Here is a 23743-nt window from a genome sequence, read left to right on the forward strand (position 1 = left end):
TTGGTGAGGTCACAAAGGACCCCAGGGTAACTTCTAAGCAACTGAAGGCTTCTCTCACATTGGTTAATGTTCATGAGTCCACCATCAGGAGAACACTGAACAACAATGGTGTGCATGGCAGGGTTGCAAGGAGAAAGCCACTGTTCTCCAGAAATAACATTGCTGCTCTTCTGCAGTTTGCTAAAGATCACGTGGACAAGCCAGAAGGCTACTGGAAAAATGTTTTGTGGATGCATGAGACCAAAATAGAACTTTTTGGTTTAAATGAGAAGTGTTATGTTTGGAGAAAGGAAAACACTGCATTCCAGCATAAGAACGTAATCCCATCTGTGAAACATGATGGTGGGAGTATCATGGTTTGTGCCTGTTTTGCTGCATCTGAGCCAGGACAGCCTGCCATCATTGATGGAACAATGAATTCGGAATTGTACCAACAAATTCTAAAAGAAAATGTCAGGACATCTGTCCATCAACTGAATCTCAAGAGATGGTGGGTCATGCAGCAAGACAACGACCCTAAGCGCACAAGTCGTTCTACCCAAGAATGGTTAAAGAAGAATAAAGTTAATGTTTTGGAATGGCCAAGTCAAAGTCCTGACCTTAATCCAATCGAAATGTTGTGGAAGGACCTGAAGCAAGCAGTTCATGTGACAAAACCCACCAACATCCCAGAGTTGAAGTTGTTCTGTACAGAGGAATGGGCTACAGTTCCTCCAAGCCAGTGCGCAGGACTGATCAACAGTTACCGGAAACATTTAATTGTAGTTACTGCTGCACAAGGGGGTCAAACCAGATACTGTAAGCAAAGGTTCACATATTTTTGCCACTCACAGATATGTAATATTGTATCATTTTCCTCAATAAATAAATGACCAAGTATTTTAATTTTGTCTCATTTGTTCAACTGGGTTCTCTTTATCTACGTTCAGAACTTGTGTGAAAATCTGATGTTTTAGATAATATTCATGAAGAAATATAGAAAATTCTAAAGGGTTCACAAACTTTCAAGCACCACTGTAAGTGTTGCGAGAAGGAATGGCAACATGACAAAGTGGTAAATGCTTTACCATCTCAATTTTTTAAAATATGTTGTGAGAATCAAAACTGAAATAAGTGTTTTACTTTGGAAAAAAAATCATGAGGTAATACATCATATAATGTGTTGTTTTGCATACAATACAGGTAAAAGATTATTTAAAAATCATTGTTTTCGGTTTTAATTTCAACATACCATCCCAATTTTTTTCTGATTTGGAATTGTAGAATATTTCTTTGCATCTTTAGGAGTGAGGAGCAATGTCTGGTACGCAGCGGCTTGGTTCAGTTGATGGACCAGCTTTGCAGTCTTAGTAGCCAGAGAGACTGCAGCTCCAATGAGAAACAAACCAAGAAGCAGAAAGTTGCCACGATGGCCTGGGCCGCATTCCAGGTGCTTGCCAATCGCTGCATTGAGTGGGAGAAAGTGGAAGGTACATCACCAAGCTGAACGTATACTATACAGCTGATGTAGGAATTTCACGCTTTATCATGCTGTCTGTGAGGAATTTTTATTCTTGAGTAATCATGAATGTTGATGGTAGCCTTTGCACACTCGTTTATGTAGCCTTACTTGTGATTGCTGTTAGATGGAGGGCTAAAGTCTATTATTCTATCCACATTCACTGGATATGAGCAATCACGCGCTCTGACTGGCTACTCTACTACTAGGATATCAGCTCATATACCGTGAGTAGAGAAAAACAAAATGGTGGAGCATGTTGCTGAATGAACTGAGGACAAAATAAAAACTCTACTCGAAAACAAAACCTCAAAATACAAAAAAAAAAAGAATAAAAGTACTTGATGGTAAGAACGTATCTTTTTTTTTTTCCCCAAGAATTATTATTTCACAAATTGCTACTGTTATTTCGCCAGTTTGTTTACATTCTCAGTGGAAATGTTTTTTCGGTTGTTTTATGTAGCTTTTATTTATCGAATTTGCAAAAAATAAAAATGCTGTGTTTCTCAAAATCCAGTGAATGTGGATATCTGTTATTCCACTCAGTTTCACCGTACATGGCTTATAGTCAACTTGGCGTGACGTCCCTCGTTGGCGATCAGCTTATGTACAACTCAATTTCGTGGAATAATTTAATTATCTACTTGAGCTATTAGGGTTAAGCAGAGTATTATTACAGGGTATAATCTATGACATAATAAGAATGGCATTAAAAGAGATTAATTACACACGCACTTAAGGGTAGACAGGCAGCTTTAGTTGTTCAATTTTGATATTGAATTTGTTTGTAATGCGCTACTGGGTTCATGCTGTGTTTTTGTTTTTTTTTCTCCGAATACCAAACATTCTAAACACAAAAGTTGTTTACCCTCTTGTTCAAATCAAAAGATGCAAAACTTTAAGTTGACATCTGTCCTTTTATGTAAATTGTATCTGTGCTTTGTCTATTTGCTTTTAGTTTATCCATCAAGGCATTTTGGTGAAAAAAAGACTATAGAATCCACCTTTTGTCAAGTCAAGTTTGTATACTGCTTTTAACAGTAGACATTGTCCCAAAGCAGCTTTACAGAATCTGAATGACCCAAGACATGAGACAATTTTATCCCTAATCTGTCCCCAATGAGCAAGCTCATGGCGATGGTGGCAAGGAAAACCTCCCCCAGACGACACGAGGAAGAAACCTCGAGAGGAACCAGACCCAAAAGGGAACCAGTCCTCACCTCGACAAGAACTGACAACATGACTATAACATTAACAGTTTTAACATGAAGTCAGTTTCATTGATGTTATAACTCTTCATTAATGGAAACTTGAGTGCAAAACTGCTCATGACAACCGCAGTCCCAAAGCCAACTGTAGTCCTCAGCCACAAAAGCATTACTGTAAATGCTTTTACAGTCTTCCAAGTGTGACTTTCAACTGTCCATCTGGGGCCATCCTCCACAGGAGTGATGTGATGAGACTCCAACCAGACATAGGGCATCAGGATGGATCAGGCAGGTCCGAGGAGCAGAAGAGGTCAGCACCTTGATCCCAGGATTGACATGTAACTCAGAGGGACAAATTGGGGGGGGGGAAGAGAGAGAAAACACAGGTTGTTAGGTATGCCCAGTGTCACCTGAATAAGTCAGTACTGTATAGACCCTTTTCAGTCACGTGACCTTCGTAAACGCGACCGCCATTTTGGACATGTAGTGGACTTCGGCTCAAATCGGTTTGAATGCGAGGAAGGCGACAAACATAAAAAGGAGCAAGATGCAGAAAACTGTATTTACTAGTTTACTGTAATTATGATCTGGCAGCTATTTACACCGGATCCAGTGTAAATAGCTGCCGGAGCCAACGTCCGAGGTTCCGGAGCGCGCTCGCTCGCGGCCCAGCCGGAGCCAGCGCGCTCCGGAACCTCGGACGTTGGCTCCGGCAGCTATTTACACTGGATCCGGTGTAAATAGCTGCCAGATCATAATTACAGTAAACTAGAATGGAATGTTAACAGCAATGTAATGCCTTTTCTGGCTAATTTTATTCGTCTTACCTCCAACAAAGTGGTCACTACACAAGCGTTGGTATGCCGCTATCCATCTTCTCCGTCGGTCAGCATCTACCGGGATCCGATAAAATGATAACCCTTGCCTTGTTTGTTGATGGTTACTACATCCAGGTGCACAACAATATAGTTGCATGATGGAAGTCTTGCTGAAAATAAACACTCTTTGCTGCCGTTCCTCAATGTTGGCTGTGGTAAACTACTGGTAGTACATGTCCAAAATGGCGGCCGCGTTTGTCGTGACGTCACGTGAAAAAAGGGTCCATACATTTTGTGCTCAGTACAAGCAAGGACTCCGGCAAAACTAACTATCACAGCATAACTAAAAGGAGAGAGCCAGAAGGTAACACAGGCATGGGGGAGCCCCGGGACATAAAGCAGCCAGCCACTACACCGTCAACAAACTCGAGTGAGCAAGCAAGTGGGGGACTGACAGCATCCATACATCCCAGTTTACCAAAACACTATGTCTGAGGACCCTCCAGATCTACACCTTTACCTCATAAACACCATTAACAAAAGGCTTGAGTAAACAGATGTTTTCAGCCTAGACTTAAATGCTGAGACTGTGTCTGATTCCCGAACACTACTTGGAAGGCTGTTCCATAACTGTGGGGCTTTGTAAGAAAAGGCTGATGCCCCCTGATGTAGCCTTCACTTTCCGAGGTACCAGCAGATAGCCTGCACCTTTTTTTTTTTAACATTCTTTTTATTTCAATTCAGTTTGGACATTACATCATGAACATATCTGAATGAGTTTTAACATTAAAAGTAGTAACTGACAATTACAAAAACCCCAACAAGATAATGACAACAACAAAATTTAAAATAATAATAACAACAACAATAATAATAATAATAATAATAATAATAATAATACAAAAAAAAAAGACCAAGGACAATTTAAAGATCAGATACAGGGCAAAAATAATTACAACAAAGACAATACAAAAAAAAAAAAAAGGAAAACACATTACAGAGAGGCCACATCAAAATATGTTATGACTAATCACAATCTTTGCTATAGAGTATACTTATGCTCTGCCTATTCTATGAGTGTGGTGTGTGTCTTGATATGGTCCAGAAAAGGTCCCCATATTTTCTTGTGTTTTTTGCTGAACCCTTTGCTGAAGCCTTCAGAGAATATCTTATTTTTTCCAGCTTGAGGAAATACAGAACATCCTTGACCCAATGTGTTACTGTTGGGGGTTTGCAGTCTTTCCATTTCATCAAAATCAACCGTCTGGCCAGAAGTGTTAGGAATGCAATACTATGGGATTGTGCTCTAGTTAGACCTAAGTGATCAGGTACCACCCCAAATATCCCAACCACAGGACATGGCAAGACTGGTTGTCCCAGGAAGCCTGATATTATGTCAAAGATGGATGACCAATACTGTGCTAGTTTTGTACAGGACCAGAACATGTGGGTATGTGATGCTGGAGTACACTTACAACGATCACATAAAGGGTCAACATTAGGAAACCGTTTAGACAGTCTCAGTTTAGTCCAGTGGGAACGGTGTAAAACTTTGAATTGTAGGAACCCATGTCTGGCACAAATTGATGAACTATGAACCCTGTCCAGGGCTGCCTCCCACGTTTCTCCACAAATTGATTTCCCAAATTCACCTTCCCATTGAGATTTTAACTCAGAGGTATTGGAGGATGAAAGTGCCATCAGCCTACCATGACAGGTTGATATGATACCCTTGAATGACACAGGCTTACCTAATACATGGTCATAGGAAGCACAAGGAGGTTGTATTGGAAATATTGGGGATATATTCCTAATGAAGTTACGGATTTGAAGAAAGCGAAAAAAAATGAGGTTTAGGGATATTATACGTGTCATGAAGATACTGGAAAGAGACAAAAGTACCATTGTGATATAAATCCTGAAACTGCTTAATGCCTGCATTGTACCATACAAGGAAATCCTTATCCATAACAGATGGTTTAAAACAATGATTGGCATAAACAGGTGATCTAAATGAAATGGAGTGCCAACCAAAATGCCTCCTAATCTGCGCCCATATTTTCAGAGATGTTTTCACTAGCAAATTAGTCGTGTGATTTGTGTTTGATGAAAGAGGTGCATATACAAGAGCTGCCAATGATGATGGTTTACATGACTGTGATTCAATATACTGCCAAGAAAGTGCATCAGCACCAGGATCCTCATATAGCCAATGCAACATAGGTCTTATATTACATGCCCAATAGTATGATTGAAAATCTGGAAGAGACATACCACCCAAACGCTTTGGCTGTGTCAGAAGACTTTTTCTAGCTCTAGCAGATTTGTAGTTCCAGATGAAAGATGAGAGGATGCTATCAAATTTGTGAAAAAAGGACTTTGGAATAAAAACAGGAATATTCTGAAACAAATATGTAAATTTGGGGAGTATAGACATTTTTATTGAATTAATTCGTCCTGCTACTGACAGGGGGAGTTGAGTCCAATGTTTTAAGAGCTGTTCAACTTTTGTCATAAGAGGGGGGAAATTCTCTTTAAAAAGTTTGGAAAATTTGTCTGGCACATTGATTCCAAGGTACGTAAATTTAGAAGTTACTTTGAAAGGGGATGTGTTGAATGACATTGAACATGCTACGTTATTTACTGGGAAAAGTTCACTCTTGGACAGGTTAATTTTATATCCTGACAGCTTACCAAATCTTTCCAATATATTTAATGCAGATGGAAGGGAATGAGAGTAATCAGAGAGGTATAATAATAGGTCATCTGCATAGAGGGAGACCCTATGTTCTTGACCCTCTCTGAAAATCCCTGTGAGTTGAGTTGTCTGGCGTAAAGACAAGGCTAATGGCTCAATTGCAATAGCAAACAACAGGGGTGACAAAGGACACCCCTGTCGAGTACCACGTGACACAGAGAAAAGTTCAGACGAAACACCATTTGTCCTCACTGAAGACATAGGAGCTGCATACAATAATTTGACCCATGAAATAAAGTTTTGTCCAAACCCATATCTTTCTAATGTATAAAACAAATACCGCCATTTGATTCTGTCAAACGCAGTTTCAGCATCTAATGAAATTACCACCTCAGGTGTAGTAGACTGTGACGGGTGATAGATAATATTGAAAAGTCGACGTATGTTGAAAAAGGAGAACCCGTTTTTAACAAATCCAGTTTGGTCTGGAGAGATAATATGTGGAAGTATGGACTCTAGACGTGTGGCCAGGACCTTTGCTAAAATCTTAAAATCTACTGGCAAGAGGGATACAGGGCGATATGAGCCACAGAGATGGGGGTCTTTATTTTTCTTTAATAACAATGTGATAGATGCCTCACATAATGTTTGGGGCAGATGTCCCAATTCAAATGACTCGTTATACATATCTAATAACAGTGGTACCAACTGAGTAGAGAATGCTTTATAAAATTCCACTGGGAACCTGTCAGGTCCAGGACTTTTGTTGGTTTGTAAAGCAGATATAGCCGCCTTAACCTCTTCAAGAGATATTGGACTGTCTAAGGATTCTACAGTGGCTTCATCAATCTGGGGAATAGTCATATCTGTAAAAAACTGCTCCATCTCCAGGAGGGTGCAGTTTTGTTCAGAAGAATATAATGATATGTAATGGTCTCTAAAAGCATTGTTTATTTCTAAATAGTCCCGTGTAAGCCCATCTAGTGTCTTAAGTTCAGAAATAATATTAGAAGCAGAGGATTGTCTGAGCTGGTGAGCAAGAAGCCTATGCGCGCTCTCACCAAACTCATAGTATGAATGCCTAGATTTAAGTAGCATTTTTTCAATATCCTTTGCGGTAAGCGTGTCAAATTCTGCCTTGAGAAGAAGACGGTCTTTAATAAGTTCAGGTGATGGGTCACTGGCTATCTGATTATCAATCTGACGAATTTGATGAGTCAGGCGAGTTATTATCTCTGTACGTTGTTTTTTCTGGAATGATGATATAGATATCAACCGGCCCCTCATGAAGGCTTTAAGAGCTTCCCAGATTGTGCTATGGGACACATCTGGAGTAGAGTTTGTATGTATGTATATCTCAATGTTAGCAGCAATAACCCTGGCCATATATTTATCTGAAAGCATACTCGTATCAAATCTCCAGAGTGGATGAGTTATAGGTACATCATCAAATTTCAATTTAAGAAAGAGAGGTGAGTGATCCGAAATGACAATTGCTTCATATGTACAAGCCCTGACTAATGGAAGAAGCTTCTTGTCTAAAAGAAAATAATCAATACGGGAGAATGTTTGGTGAACATTAGAAAAAAAAAGAGTAAGCCCTGATAGTTGGGTTAAGAGAGCGCCACACATCCACAACTGCATAATCTGTTAGAAAACTATTTATCATCTTTGCTGACCTAGATGTAGTTATTTGTCTATTGGATGACCTGTCCAGCATGGGGTCTAAGCATGTGTTGAAGTCGCCTCCAATTATCAGATGATGAGAGTCAAGGTTAGGGATAGAAGACAGAAATTTAACAAAAAAACCATCATAATTAGGTGCATACACATTGGCCAGAACTACAGGAGTATTGAATAAAGTTCCAGTCACAATTATATATCTCCCACCCATCAGCAATAACATCTGAAGCAGTAAACATAACATTTCTGTGTATAATGATGGCAGCCCCCCTGGCCCTACTATTGAAAAGGGAGTGAAAACTCTGTGAGACCCACCTCCTTCTCAATTTCATGTGCTCAGAAACAGACAGATGTGTTTCTTGGAGAAATGCAATCTGTACATGCAGGGTATTTAAATGTGCCAACACCTTATTGAGTTTAGTGGGTCGACCTAGTCCTTTGACATTCCAGCTAGCAAAATTAATGCAAGCCATGATATCACCAGAGCGAATATACTGCTAGATTATTTTCCATAGCAAACGTATATTGTAAAATGTATATTGTGGCCATAAAACATAAATTGGGTTAGAACAACATATAAAAACAATACAGAAAATACAAGAATAAAGAACTACATTCAACCCACTATTCCCACCCAACCAAGCACCCCCCCCAACATGGGCGCAGACTCGCTCTATACCCCAACATGAAGCTTTAACCCCAGCTTCAAAGACGTGGAACCACAACGGTATTTAAACCATAAGAAGGAGGAGGCAGAAAAAAAAAAAAGAAAAAAAAATACCGTCAGGTGTCATGAATGACTGTAATGATTGCGAGACCAAAAAGCATAGCTAGCCTGTTTAGACATCAAATAATATTCAAATTCAGGCAGCATAACCAATCACCAAAATAGGCTACGTGTATTATCTAAAACCATAAAAGTATTCATAATGTGTCAGCCACAAGAAAGAAAAAAAGAGAGGCTATATTAAGAATTAACCTTGGCTTTGCGTTCTAAAGATGAAGTCTGTCAGTTTTAATGTCAATCAAACTGTACTTGACTGAGATGAGCTGATTCGATATGTGAACGTCCCTGAAAGAACGAAAAGGGATGAAAAGGCAACCTGTATTTAGATGACCGTCACACGCCAGGCACCTGAGTTTCTGAGGCTGACTGGACGTATTTCATAGCCTTCCCTGGATCCGTGAAACGTTGCTCATCTCTGTCGCGCAGGGTGACTCTGAAGGTAGCAGGATACCTGAAGCCAAACCGGGCATCAGGGATGTTCTGGAGCACCTTTCTGACGTTGTTGAACGCAGCCCTCTTTTTCGCTTCGGCAACAGACAAGTCCCCAGATATGTATATGGTTTGTTCCTTGTACAGAAGGGCTCCCTTCTCCCGGACCCGGCGAAATATTTGTTCTTTGACGTGGAAGAAGTGAACCCTCAGAATGAGCGGTCTGGGTGAGCCGGGCTTCGGCCTGGACAGGGTTAATCGGTGGGCTCGATCAATGAGTGGCTTTTCATCGAGGTCTAGGATGTCCTTAAGGAGGTTGGAGATGAACTCTGTCGGAGTATTACCCTCCTCTCCCTCAGCAATGCCAATTATTCGCAAATTGTTCCTCCTCGACCTGTTTTCCAAATCCTCACATTTATCTTGCAGCCTTTGTATTTCACCTTTCATAGCGGCCACGGTAGCTTTCAGTTCTGCCAGTGTATCGCTAGTTTTAGTGGCTGAGTCCTCAACAGCAGCTAGCCTCTCCTCTTGGAGATTGATGGTCTGCTGCATAGCCCCCGTAGTAGTACTCAGTTCCGACCTGACAGCGACCATGTCTGCTTGAAGTCCTTGAACTGCAGACTCAATTGTATGACATATGTCGGATTTAAATGATTCCAGTATCTCACGTAGCATAGTCGCTGTTACCTCTTCATCAGCAGCATGGGCTTGACTAGCAGAAGCAGTGGCACGTTGCTGCTTACTTGGCTTCGACATTTTCCCTGATCCCGACATTGCAAACACGTAAATAGATAACTTCTAGATGATTAGTAAACGTAACGAAATGATTAAAGAAAGTAGATATACAGGCTTATTGGTCTTTTCATGAAATTAAAAGGACACCTGTTGGGAGCTAAAAAGATTCACGTCCTCATCGCATCCAGCGCAACAGCGCCCCCCAGATAGCCTGCACCTTTTGATCTAAGTAGGTGTGGCAGGTCATAAAGGACCAGAAGTTCGCTCAGGTACTGTGGTGCGAGACCATTCAGTGCTTTAAAGGTCAATAGTAGTATTTTATGATCAATACAAAATTTGATTGGGAGCCAATGCAGTGTGGATAAGACAGGGGTGATGTGATCATATTTTCTAGTTCTAGTAAGGACGCTTGCTGCTGCATTTTGAACTAACTGGAGCTTGTTTATGCACTTATTGGAACATCCAGACAGTAAGGCATTACAATAATCCAACCTGGAGGTAACGAAAGCATGAACTAGTTTTTCCGCATCATGTCGTGACATTAAATTTCTTATCTGAGCAATATTTCTGAGATGAAAGAAAACTATCCAGATAATGTTATTGTAGCAAGTGTTTAGGTGGGTGGAGCACAGAAGCATGGCAGGCCAGTACTGAGTTCTCACTAACTCTTTTATTATTAGCTTTTCAGCTTCTACACGTTTACTTAGACATAGACATACACACACGCCACACACACGTGTTCTGGTCGGGAGAGAGCCTGCTCTGCTCTCGCTCTCTTCCTTAAATAGGGCGCGGCTCCTGGGAAGACACACAAACAGGTTAATTCACCTCAGGTGTAGTGATTCTGCCACTTACCTTCCCTGACTCCGCCCTCCGGTCACAGACCGACGCTTGACCCCCTGCTACATGCCCCCACCGCCCGACTCAGGCCGGGCAGCCGTCCGGCCTGCAGCTGACTCAACCCCCCCCGACAGGAGAGGAAGTCCGCCACGACCATATGCGCCCCCAGCCTGTGGACCACCTTGAAGTTAAAGGGTTGGAGTGCCAGATACCAACGGGTGATCCGCCCGTTGGCATCCTTCATGCGGTGGAGCCACTGGAGGGGCGCGTGGTCCAAACAGAGGGTGAAAGGGCATCCCAGCAGGTAGTATCGGAGGGTGAGGACCGCCCACTTGATGGCCAGGCACTCCTTCTCTATGGTGCTGTAGCGCCCTCACGCACTGACAGCTTCCGATTTATGTACAGCACTGGACGATCCTCCCCCTCCACCTCCTGGGACAAAACAGCCCCCAGCCCTCTGTCCGATGCGTCCGTCTGCAATATAAAAGGGAGAGAAAAGTCAGGGGAGTGTAACAGTGGCCCCCCACACAGTGCAGCCTTTACCTCAGAAAAAGCCTGCTGGCACTGCTCTGTCCACTGGACCGGATCTGGTGCCCCCTTTTTAGTGAGATCAGTCAGCGGGCTGGTGACGTCCGAATAATTAGGTATAAACCTACGATAATAGCCAGCCAGCCCCAGGAACTGTCTCACCCCCTTTTTGGTCTTGGGCCTCGGGCAGGCCGCAATTGCCGCTGTCTTGTTAATTTGGGGACGCACCTGCCCGTTGCCCAAGTGGAAGCCCAGATACCGTACTTCCACCCGCCCAATCGCACACTTCTTCAGGCTGGCTGTGAGGCCCGCCTGCCTCAGCGACCTAAGGACGGCCCTCAGATGTTGGAGGTGCCTCGGCCAGTCATCACGATAGATAATTATATTGTCGAGATAGGCAGCCGCATAGGCGGCCTGGGGGTGAAGGACCCTATCCATCAGCCACTGAAACGTAGCGGGCGCCCCAAACAGCCCAAAAGGAAGTGTGACAAATTGGTGTAAGCCGAACGGTGTGGAAAAGGCCGTTTTTTCTCTGGATAATGGAGTCAAGGGGATCTGCCAATAACCCTTTGTTAAATCCAGTGTCGAGTAAAAGTGAGCCATGCCTAGTCGATCGAGCAACTCATCAATACGAGGCATTGGGTACGCATCGAATTTAGACACCGCGTTGACCTTCCTATAGTCGACACAGAACCGGACCGACCCGTCGGCCTTGGGAACCAAGACCACCGGGCTGCTCCAGTCACTGTGGGACTCCTCGACAATGCCCATTTCGAGCATGGTCTCGAGTTCTTCCCGAACCACCTTTTTCTTGTGTTCGGGCAAGCAGTAAGGGCGGCGACGCAATACCAACCCTGTGGGCATTTCGATGTGTTGTTCTATGAGGTGGGTACAACCAGGAAGGGGCGAGAACACATCGGAAAATTCCTTTTGCAACTTGGCTACCTCCGTGAGTTGGGCTGGTGAGAGGTGGTCTCCACAAGGGACCGGAGTGGTCCAAAATGTTCTCTTTTTCACCTGCAGCCCCAGATCCGCCTTCTCTGGGACTACCGCCGCCAATGCCACAGGGAACCCCTCGTTCCAGCATTTTAAAAGGTTGAGGTGGTAGATTTGCAGTGCCCCACCCCTATCCGTTTGCCTCACCTCATAGTTGACGTCCCCGACTCGCTGCATGACCTCGAAGGGCCCTTGCCACTTGGTGACTAATTTGGAGCTCGACGTGGGCAATAATACGAGCACTTTGTCTCCTGGTGTAAACTCTCTAAGGCGCATGCCCCTGTCATACAGCCAGCTTTGACGTTCTTTTGCCTGCCGCAAATTCTCCTGGGTTAGGTGCGGGAGGGTGTGGCGCTTTGCGCACAGGTCAAGAACATACTGGATTTCGTTTTTACTAGGTGAAGGTCCCTCCTCCCAATTTTCCTGTAGCTTACGCCCATATAATAATTCAAAGGGAGAAAACCCCATGGAGGCTTGCGGGACCTCTCATACTGCAAATAACAGGGGCTCGAGCCACTTATCCCAATTATGCGCATCTTCACTTGTGCATTTCCGGATTATGTTGAGTATTTGGTTAAATCGCTCTATTAAGCCATCCGTTTGTGGGTGATAGACACTGGTGTGGATAGACTTAATCCCCAATAACCCATGCAGTTCGCGCAGTGTGCGTGACATAGACGAGGTGCCTTGGTCTGTCAGGATTTCTTTTGGAATCCCAGCCCAGGAGATAAAGCGGAAGAGTGCTTCTGCAATATTGCGTGCTGAGATATTGCGGAGAGGCACTGCTTCCGGATATCGCATTGCATAGTCCACCAGAACTAAAATAAAGCGATATCCCGTGCTGACCAATCTAATGGCCTGACGAGATCCATCCCAATTTGCTCAAACGGGGTCTCGATTAGAGGAAGAGAGCGCAACTGCGCTTTTGGAGTGGCCGCAGGATTTACTAATTGGCATTCACGGCATGCCGCACACCACCGATGGACATCTTCATGAATCCCTGGCCAATAGAGCCGGGCCATTATTCGGGCTCGTGTTTTATCCTGCCCTAAGTGTCCAGCCATGGTATTAAAGTGAGCCATATGGAATATGAGTTCCCTACTGCTCTTTGGGATTAACAACTGGATTATTCGTTCATTAGTTTGAGCAGGGTTTTTTCTAGAAAAATTTAGTATGAGGGTGCTCACCATGGCGAGGGAGCGAGCGGGGGGAGATGGTGCCGGTTGTGTCGTCCCCCCCCCCCCCCCCCCCCGCCGTGCAAAGCTTTGAAAAATGCTCCAATGGGACATTCTGAGGCTATCTGAGAGGGAAATTGTAACAAATTGTCTGTCAACATTGAAAAAGAAAGAAGTAAGGCCAAACAAAAAAAAAAAAAAAAAAAAAAAAAAGTGTGTTTCCGGTAACATGAAATACTAAAATAAGGTCGGTAGGTAGGAAAGGTTTTTTTTTTCTTAATTTTTTTTTTATTTTGTTTGAAAAAATGAACACAAGTAAACATCTTACAAAATAGTATTTTGGCACAGAATCCTTTATACCACACATCATAATAAAATAAGTGTTTTAAATCTTTAAACGAATAAAAAAAAAATATCGCGAGAGTTTGAGTTATGATCTACGGAAGCGATATTTCATGATATTTTCATGTAATAACGTGAAAACACCTTATCAAGAAATAACGTGAAAATAACGTCCTAGGCTACTTCCATTAAAAGCAGACGGCCTAGCCTACTGTAGAACTTGGGTCGAGCAAAATCATGGCTGAATCCTGAATGACTCCTATTTGTATAAATAGGGGACTACATAGGCGGCAAAATGTAGTGTTTTTCCCTGCCATGGAAGTGCACTTGTATACTGAAAAGGAAGCAATTTGCATTACAGCCTTGAATGAGGATTCAAAATGGCGGCTCGGCTCAGTTTATGGAGGAGGGCTGATAGAAGTCGCGAAACATTTTACTTTTTATTGTTTCTTTCACAACTTGAATGCGTTGAAACAAAAAATTATGACAAACTAACGCCGCTTACACTAAAATATCGAGGGAAATTTGTAATAAAAACTTTACGGTCGGCAATTTCGACGCGGAAATTCTCGATCGGTCGGGTTACTGGAAAAACACTATTTTTTTTATTTGGCCTAATCTTCTTCTGCCCCGGACAGTCTTTGGCTTTCTTCCACTTCGTGCCGCGGGATGACATCTTTAAATGCCCAAGTGTCAACAAAAACAACTCGCGAACTACTTCTGTCAAAAGCTCCCGCGCCGGTGGGTGAAAGGTCATTCAGTCTCGAGAAATCTCGCGCTACAAGTCAGCTGATCTTGTATGTAACCCATGTCAAATCTCGCGAGAGCAGCCGCGACAAGTAAACAACTAAACAACATGGCGCCTCAGTCTGGAAAACGCCAATTCGGATTGTTTTTGCACCGTCTACTATGATTTTTTTATCTACTATGATTGGAATATTTTTGGAGCAATTATAACGTATTTGATGATCAGACACATTGTCACGTAGTGTTGCTGGGATGTTTTCACGGAGTCGGTAAGGGGGCGCACGCCGAGAGTAAGAGGGCGCAGCGCCCCTGTTCCCCCGTTTAGACGAAAGCCTGGTTTGAGTGTCCTGCATCACTCGGTACAATCTATCTTTAATAATAGCAAAATAGGGGTTGGTCGGTGCCGCGCTTGGCTGAAGAGCTTGACCATCAATTACTCTCACTTGATCAAACGCATGCCGCAGAGTCTCGTCTTGCGACTGCTCTAATGGGAAATCCCCAAGGGAATCCCCGAGAGAGGGAGGAGGAGGAGCGGGCTGCTCCTCGCTCTGACGCAGTGCTGACGTAGACTGCTCCGTGACAGGTTCTCCAGTCAATGCCACACTGTGATCTTCCCGTAACCTATTAGTGCAGGACCCACTACGTATTAAATATTCCATCAGTTTTTTAAACACTGGCCAATCAGTACCCAAAATCAACGAGTGGATGAAACGAGGACTAACCGCCACCTTTATTCTATGCATTTGGCCCTGGAATAGAATATGGACAGACACTAGAGGGTAATGGTGAACATCCCTGTGCACATACAACACCTTTACCACTTGTGCTCCCCCCAATGCCTCACCTTGCACCAGGCGTTGGTGAATTGAGGTCTGATTACAACCAGAATCCGCCAAAGCGTGATTATGTATCCCTTGAATACTCACCGGTATGCAATGCTTTCCGGCCTAATCGGGGGCGGTTTCTGGCACGTCAGGGATATGGATTACAGCACCCACCTCCCTTGCGGAGCGCTGACTCTGGAGATGCTCCGATTCCCCACCGCGCCAGCACACCGGCCCAGGCTTTCCCTCTGCACTGATGTTATGGGTGTCACTCACCTGAGGGGGAGACAACACAGACACAGAAGGAGATGGGAGGACACCACAGGTGCAACGGGCTGCCTGGGGAGGAGTCAGCCTCCCGCTTCCGTGGCAGGGGAACGGGGTGGAGAGGGAGACAAGAGACTGGGGGAAGAGAGAGAGAGAAGAGGAGCGAGGGGAGATGCCTCGTCTGCCTGCCGTCGGAGCCGCCTCCAGATGGTCCTCTGTCAGCTTGATGGCTCATTCCAGTGACACCGGGCGGTGACACTGGACCCATTCCGCTGCTTCTTCCAGAAGTCGAGAAATAAATTGTTCCAGTGTCACCAGATCGATGATCTCGTCGGCATCGTGGTCTTCTGCCCTCAGCCACTGCCAGCAGGTGTCCCGGAGTTGCTGGCCAAATGCAAACGGCTGGCCGACCTCCTCCAGTGCCAGCGTCCGGAAGCGCTAGTGATGTTGCTCCAAGAAGCAGCCGAGCCGCTGCAGGATGGCCTTCCTCAGGTCAGCATAGACCAGTCGGCTGTCAGCAGGAAGCTGCTGCGCTGTGAGCTGCGCCTTGCCAGTCAGGAGCGGGAGGAGGCGCACCATGTGCTGCTCCAGCGGCCACCCCCATGCCTCGGCTGCTTGCTCAAAGAGAGCAAGGAATGCTTCCGGATCGTCCTGCGGTCCCATCTTCGGGAGGGTGGCGGCAGCAGTGGCCGATGCCCCTGCTGACGCGAGCAGGTGCCGGAACGCCTGGCGATCTTCCTGCTGGGCCAGCATCAAGGCTTCGAAGCATTGCTCCTGTTCCTTTCGAAGGGTGATCTGTGCTTGATGCTGGTTCTGTTGGGCAGTAGCGAGGGCAAGGAGGAGCTCTTCGAATGGGGAGGACCCGAAGGGGTGGTTCTGTGCTCCCGGGTTTCAGCACCACTGTAACAGTTCCTGATGTGGGTGGAGCACAGAAGCACAGCAGGCGAGAGTTGATATTTACACAAACACTTTATTTTAGCTTTTCAGCTTTTTCACTCACTCACACATGCGTTGTGGTCTGGGAGAGAGTCCCTTTTCTCTGCTCTCTCTCTCCTTTTATGCTCCATCCCTGTAACAAACAAAAACACACACACGCACACGCGCACACACACACATTAATTGACAGCAGGTGGAATGACTTAGCCACTTACCTTCCCCAACCCCGCCCTCCATTCACAGACTGCTGCTTGGCCACGCCCCCACTGCCACACCATAGTAGGTAGTCCAACCCCCATGGCAATGCAGAAAGAGGGTAAACAAATACTGCTTTACGATACAGGATTCATGTGAACATTACAGGAAGATGCACTTGTACGAAAAAAGGCGGAAATATTGCCAGAAACACCCAAGCTGCTGGTATGGTTGGGAAAATTCATGTGTGTAAATGATACATGTGGCAGCGGGGGCGTGGTCAAGCGGCGGTTTGTGACCGGAGGGCGGAGTCAGGGAAGGTAAGTGGCAGAATCACTGCACCTGATGTCAGTTAACGTGTGTCTTCCCTAGTGACCATGCCCTATATAAGGAGAGAGAGGGCAGAGGAAGGGAGCTCTCTCCCCAACCAGACGCCTTGTGTGTGTGCGTGTGTGACTGGGAGAGTGGCAAATAAGTACACTGAAAAGTGGAAAATAAAAGAGTTTTGGTGAACTCAGTTCTGGCCTGCCGTCCTTCTGTGCTCCACCCACCCATCAGAATCGCTACAATACAGTATAAATAACACCGAGGACAACAAAAAGTATAAAATACACATATCAACTGTGGTCCTCTTGATGACCGCAGGAAACAATAAAATAAGATACAATAATAAAATTGACAAAATTATATAAAACAATGATGAAAGTCATAAACAAAAAAAATATGCTAACTGTAATGATCACAGAATACAACTAGATTACGGAAATGGTACCAAAATGATTAAAAATCAGGTATCTACAGATCATAAAACTGGGTTTGGAATTTACTTCATAAAAACTGTTTCACCTGTTTCTTAAAATTATCACGTGTTTGACTAGATTGCACTGATTGAGGTCGGCTATTCCACAAACAAATTCCTGTGTACCTAAAAGAACTCGGAATGGTTTCCTTAAAGTGTGATGTCACTTACAATACATGGCCATATTCAACAAAATGGACCATTGCGCCAGTGACATTTCTTCACTGATTTCTTCGAGTATTTTTGACAATGACGAATAACGATGATAAACAAGCATTACCATATCAATTAGTTACATACAAGTGAACAATATTAATAGAGTTGTTTTAGTTAGTCATTACCAAGGCTAGCCCTGTGATAACCTGGCGACTTGTCCAAGGTGTACCCCGCCTTTCGCCCGTAGTCAGCTGGGAATAGGCTCCAGCTTGCCTGCTACCCTGTAGAAGGATAAAGCGGCTAGAGATAATGAGAATGAGATTACCAAGGCTTTTCTGACAACACTGAATCAAAGCAAGACACCCAACAAACATCAAGCCACTTAGCTGCATCAGCAATTATTACGTTCATGCCCAAAGGAACTCAAAATAACATATCACGCTTAATAAAAACATAGGGAAGCCATAAAAAGTGTTTTCCTAACCTTTGAACTTCTCTTTTGCGGATTACTGTCAGTGTTGTCTCGTTTGTCTTGTCCACTTTTTGGCCGAAGATTGTGGGAACCGCATCTGGAGTCAGCGCTGGCTTGTACATTTATTCCTAATGCCGGTGCAGCAGAGTTGTTGGAGTGAAACAGTTTTCTTCAAAATGTTCCAAGCATACGAGCTGCGCAAAGCAGTGTTTGTTTACCCTCTTTCTGCATTGCTGCGGGGGTTGGACACACTACTACGGTAATTACGGTAAGCTAGCCTGGTGATGTCTTAACAAGGAAGTAGAGGTCTGCGTGGGTCGGATTTTTCAGTCCCACTCCCACCCGCATTATGCAGTCCCGCTCCCTCCCGCAAAGAATTATCATTTTCAGTCCCGCCCACGCCCACAAAAAAAATTATGATTTTCAGTCCCGCTCCCGCCCGTGCCTGCCATATTTTGTCCCGCTCCCGCCCGCAAATCCCGCATGATGCAGACGTTCGCGTTATTTCTCAGGAAAGTTCTTGTCTTGACACAGCGTGATGGTGCCCCGCCCCCTACTTTGAGTGGATTTGAGCATAAATATCTACAGCTCACGTTCACGTTTGTTATTATTTACCTTGTTTCTGAATTCAGCATGTAGTGTCTATAATAATAATAATAATAATAATAATAATTAGTGCTGTCAAGCGATTAAAATATTTAATCGCGAATCGCACATCACATGAGAAAGCATTGTAATTCTCTGATCAGCATAAAAAAGTGAATGGGCTTGCTTTGTACCAATGGTGTTTTTTTTTTTTTTTTTTAATTGCAAAGCAGAGCTAGTAAGAGAAGTGAATTGATTTACTGCTTGAGTTAGTCTACAACTCTAATCAGAGAGACAGGTTACACAGTGACGGTAGGCTTGACTCAATGCTATCCCAGAAATCCTTCCTGTAATATGCAAATTTGGCCACCTCTGATTGGATAGCCACATTTGCATATTGCAGGAAGGATTTCTGGGATAGCATTGAGTCAAGCCTACCGTCACTGTGTAACCTGTCTCTCTGATTAGAGTTGTAGACTAATGCAAGCAGTAAATCACTTCACTCATGGTTCTCTTGCTAGCTGGGTGTGAACTGCGAGTCATTAGAGTGATCAAAGGATTTCCCGTTAGGGTGATCAATGGCAAATTTAAGATGCCATTCCTCACTCAATCTGGCAATCTGACTCTCTCTGCAAATTTAGGCATCTTAAAATGTTTTTATTAATGCCAAATAAAATATCCAGCACAAATTATATATGATAGACATAAATTAATAATTTATAAATTTTATTTCAAACACGTTTTTAGTTAGCGGGACTGCAGCTTATCACCGCTCCCGCCTGCGCCGCATATGTGCACTCCCGCCCGCACGCGCTTGTGCGCACTTCCGGTCCCGCCCGCGCCCGCAATGAGCTTTCAAAATTTGTCCCGCGGGACTCCCGCGGGAGTGCAGGGCTCTACAAGGAAGTTTTTCATGAGTGAGTCGAGAGCATGCTAAGCGTACTAATGAGTGCTTATGCTGCCAGGAACATGTAAAAACTCGTGCAGTTCCCTTTTTAACAGATTTAGGTAAGTCAGATTGTATGCAGATCTGTTTGTAGGTTGTCTAGCAATGTTACAGTCTGCAGAATGAGGCTGTCATGGCAGCACTACTTGTATCGGGGATATAAAAAGTTACCTCCCTGCATTCAGTCACATAGAAATACATCAGCTATTCACTATTCCCTTACTGTTTATCAGTGACATCAGTATTATCTTTTCCCCTGCACTTTTGTTAGAGAAATGGAATTTCAAATTTTTTTTCATATAAACTTATGAAACCAGAGGTTTAAGCTGTGACATGTGGAATGTGGGGTGGATGCATCGCATGGTGAGTGGTAGTGCCAGTCTGACGGAACATGGGTTGATTACCTTTTTGACGAGGAAGGGTCCTAGGTACCTGGCAGCCAGCTTGCGGGAGACGGTTCTGAGTGGCAGATGGCATGTGGAGAGCATGACTCATTGCCCCACCCGGTAAGTGGGCGCCTTAGAGCGGCGTTTGTCGGTCTGCCTCTTGGATGCTAGGGGGGGGCGAATGAGTTTTCTCCGGGCCAATGTCCACATCCTCCTGCAGCGGCGTATGAAGGTCTGGACTGAGGGTACAGCGCCTCCTCTTGGTTGGGGAAGAGTGGTGGTTGGTAACCTAGGGAGCACTGGATGGGTGAGAGACCTGTGGCAGATGAAGGAAGAGTGTTCTGAGCATACTCGATCCAGGGTAGGTACTTACTCCAAGATCTGGCATCCCTGGACGCCATGCACCTGAGTGCAACCTCCAAAGCCTGGTTCGCCCATTCTTCCTGGCCGTTGGTCTGTGGGTGGAAGCCTGAGGTGAGACTACAGGTGGCCCCAATGAGTTTGCAGAAGGCCCTCCAGAACTGCGCAGTGAACTGAGGGCCCCGGTCAGAAACGATGTCTGTGTAGGTGGAAGACGTGGTGGATGAGTAATTCTGCGGTTTCTTTGGCTGAGAGGAGCTTGGGCAGAGGAATGAAATGGACAGTCTTGGAGAAACAGTCAATGACCGTGAGGATGCATGTGTTGCCACCTGAGTTGGGGAGTCCTGTGACGAAGTCCAGGGCGATGTGAAACCAAGGTCGATATGGAGTCGGGAGGGGTCTTAGCAAGCCGGCAGGGGGTCGATTGGCTGTCTTCTTCCGGGAGCATGTGTCGCAGGCTACCACAAACTCCTGGACATCCTCCTTGATGGATGGCCACCAAAATCGCTGCTGGATGAGTGCCGGGGTTCGGGCGGCTCCCGGATGACAGGCCAGCTTGGAGCCATGACCCCACTCCAGCACCTGGGTTCGAACAGGACAGGGAACAAACAGATGATTAGGAGGAATGTTGTTGGGGTTACCTTCACCGGGGTCCTGCTCCAGGGCCCTCTGCATGAGTGTCTCAATCTCTAGAATGGCGGCTCCCACCAGGCAGCATGGAGGAAGGATGGTCTCGGGCAGCTTAGGCTCCTCTTGGTGGGAAGAAAACATCCTGGACAGGGCGTCAGGTTTGCTGTTCTTGGAGCCTGGGCGGTAGGAGCGCATGAAGTTGAACCGGGAGAAGAAGAGAGACCAACGGGCTTGGCGGGAATTAAAGCATTTGGCAGACTTGAGATACTCCAGATTCTTAAGGTCGGTCCAGACTAAGAAGGGGGTCCGACCTGCTCCGTCGTAGCTCACGTGGATAAGGCGCCATACCATAAATCCGGGGACCTGGGTTCGATTCTGGCCCGAGGTCATTTCCCGATCCCTCCCCATCTCTCTCTCCCGGTCATTTCCTGTCTCTACACTGTCCTATCCAATAAAGGTGAAAAAAGCCCAAAAAATATCTTAAAAAAAAAAAAAGAAGTTGGCGAATCCTAGGAAGTGCTGGAGCTCTCATCTCGAAAATGGGGTGGGCCAATCGGCAACTGCCTCGAGCTTGAGGGGGCCCATCTGGATCCTTGCTGGGGAGATGATGAATCCCAGAAACGAGACAGAGCTCTGGTGAAATTTGCTCTTTTCCACCTTGATGAACAACTTGTTCTCTAGCAAGCATTGGAGGACTTGCCGGACGTGACCCCAATGTTCCTCCAGGGAGTGGGAGATGATCAGGATGTCATCCAGGTACACGAAAATGAAGATGTTTAGGAAGTCCCTTAAGATGTCATTAACGAGTGTCTGGAAGACTGTGGGTGTGTTGGTCAGGCTGAAAGGGACCACGAGGTACTCGTAGTGACCAGTGGTGGTGTTAAAGGCCGTCTTCCACTCGTCCCCCTCCCTGATCTTGATGAGATGGTCTGCATTGCATAGCTCTAGCTTGGTGAATACCTTGGCTCCTAGGAGTAGTTCAAAGGCCATGGTCATGAGCGGTAGTGGGTAGCGGTTCTTGACCATGATGGCGTTGAGATCCCTATAGTCAATGCAGGGGCGGAGCAACTTGTCCTTTTCCACAAAGAAGAATCCCACCCCTGCTGGGGAAGAGGAAGGACAGATGATCCTAACTGCCAAAGATTTGGAGATGTACTTCTTCATGGCTTGCCTTTCAACGGAAGAGAGTAGATTCATCCTTTGGGTGGCGCCGTCCCAGGCAGGAGGTCAATTCCACAGTCATAGGGTCTGTGAGGAGGGAGGGACACTGCTTGGATCTTGCTGAAAACAAGTTTGAGATCCAGATACTCCAAAGGCATGTGAGAGAGGTCGGGGAACTCACTGGCTGAAGGCTGCAGTAGTTTGGCGGGAGGCAGAGTGGTGTTCAGACAGGAAGCTAGGCAGGACTGGCTCCAGCCTAGGATGGTGTTGTTAGCCCAGTTAAGGTGGGGGTTGTGTTGCATTAACCATGGTAATCCTAGGACGATGGGTACGTGGGGGTTGTTCATGACGTGAAGCTGGATGGTCTCAGAGTGGTTACCAGAAATCCTTAGGGTGAGCGGGGTGGTAAGGTGGGTGATGCTGGTCAAGCCGGTGCCATTGAGCGTCAGGACAGTGAGAGGGACATCAAGAGCAAGTAGCGGGATTCCCAGACACTTGGCAGTGGCGGAGCAGATCAGGTTCCTGTCCGCCCCTGAGTCGACGAGGGCCTGGAGGTGGTGATGCTGGTTGTTACGGATAATGATGACAGGAAGTAAAGGATGATTAGCAGGGGACTGGTTCTGAGCGTTGCCCACCAGGGCCCCTTGATTCACTGGTGGGCTCGTCCTTTTAGCGGGCAGGCTCGGCAGATGTGTCCCAGCTGACCGCAGTAGAAGCAGGCCCCTGTGCTCCACCAGCGACGTTGTTCCTCTGCTGACATCCGAACCCAGTCTACCTGCATGGATTCGATGGACGCAGCGGGAGGTGGAGAGGAGGTGAATCTGGGGTGGTTCTTTTCTCTCCTCCGTAGCTGGATCCGAGCGTCGATGCAGTTGGTGAGGTCCATGAGGCTGGGGAAGTCTGATGGCAGTTCCTATGATACCAACTCGTCCTTGATGGCGTTGGACAAGCCATGCAGGCACGCGTCGATCTGGGCGATCTCGTTCCAACCGCACGAAGCCGCCAACGTCCGGAACTCGATGGCGTAATCTGAGGTAGATCGGGACCCCTGCTGCAGCTCCATGAGCTCCCTGGCCACCTCCTGGCTGGACAGAGAGCAGTCAAAAGTTTGCCTCATCTCCTCTGAGAAATCCTTGAAACTGGAACAAAAGGGTGCATTGGCATCCCAGACCGCAGTCCCCCACTCTCTGGCCTTGCCGGTGAGGAGCGTTCTTGTATATGCTACCCGGGAGCATTCTGTGGGGAAGGCCAGAGGTTGCAGTTATAGGATCAGCGAACATTGAGACAAAAATGATCTGCAAGTACCTGGTTCTCCATTGTAGGGCTGAGGTGCAGGAAGTCTCGGTTCGTGGAGAAAGGCGGTGACAGGAGCTGAAGTAGGAGACGGCTGAGCAGGGGTAGGCACAGCTTGACAGTGCTGCCTCTGCATGGTGAGAAAGTTGAGTGCGTTGGACAGGGTGGTGAGGTTCTGGGTAATTTGTTGTAGGTCTTGTTGGTGGGTCCCGAGGAGAGTCCCTTGCTGCTGGATGGCTGTTCTCAGAT

The 23743-nt window shown here is 45.8% G+C and overlaps 1 protein-coding gene across 11 annotated transcripts in view; it reads left to right on the forward strand.

Annotated features, from left to right (window-relative positions):
- LOC132872214 (probable E3 ubiquitin-protein ligase HECTD4) overlaps positions 1–23743 on the forward strand; it is an 868395-nt gene that overhangs the window by 535969 nt on the left and 308683 nt on the right. For all 11 annotated transcript variants that reach the window (XR_009651396.1, XR_009651397.1, XM_060906858.1 and 8 more), the window contains exon 34: positions 1285–1469. Coding sequence is in view for 9 of the 11 variants with exons in the window: in XM_060906858.1 (XP_060762841.1) it covers positions 1285–1469 (185 nt within the window). In the remaining 2 variants the exon portion in view is untranslated. The remainder of the gene's footprint in view (positions 1–1284; positions 1470–23743) is intronic.

This window comes from Neoarius graeffei, chromosome 24 (assembly GCF_027579695.1).
Source record: "Neoarius graeffei isolate fNeoGra1 chromosome 24, fNeoGra1.pri, whole genome shotgun sequence".
In the NCBI taxonomy this organism is placed as follows: domain Eukaryota; kingdom Metazoa; phylum Chordata; class Actinopteri; order Siluriformes; family Ariidae; genus Neoarius; species Neoarius graeffei.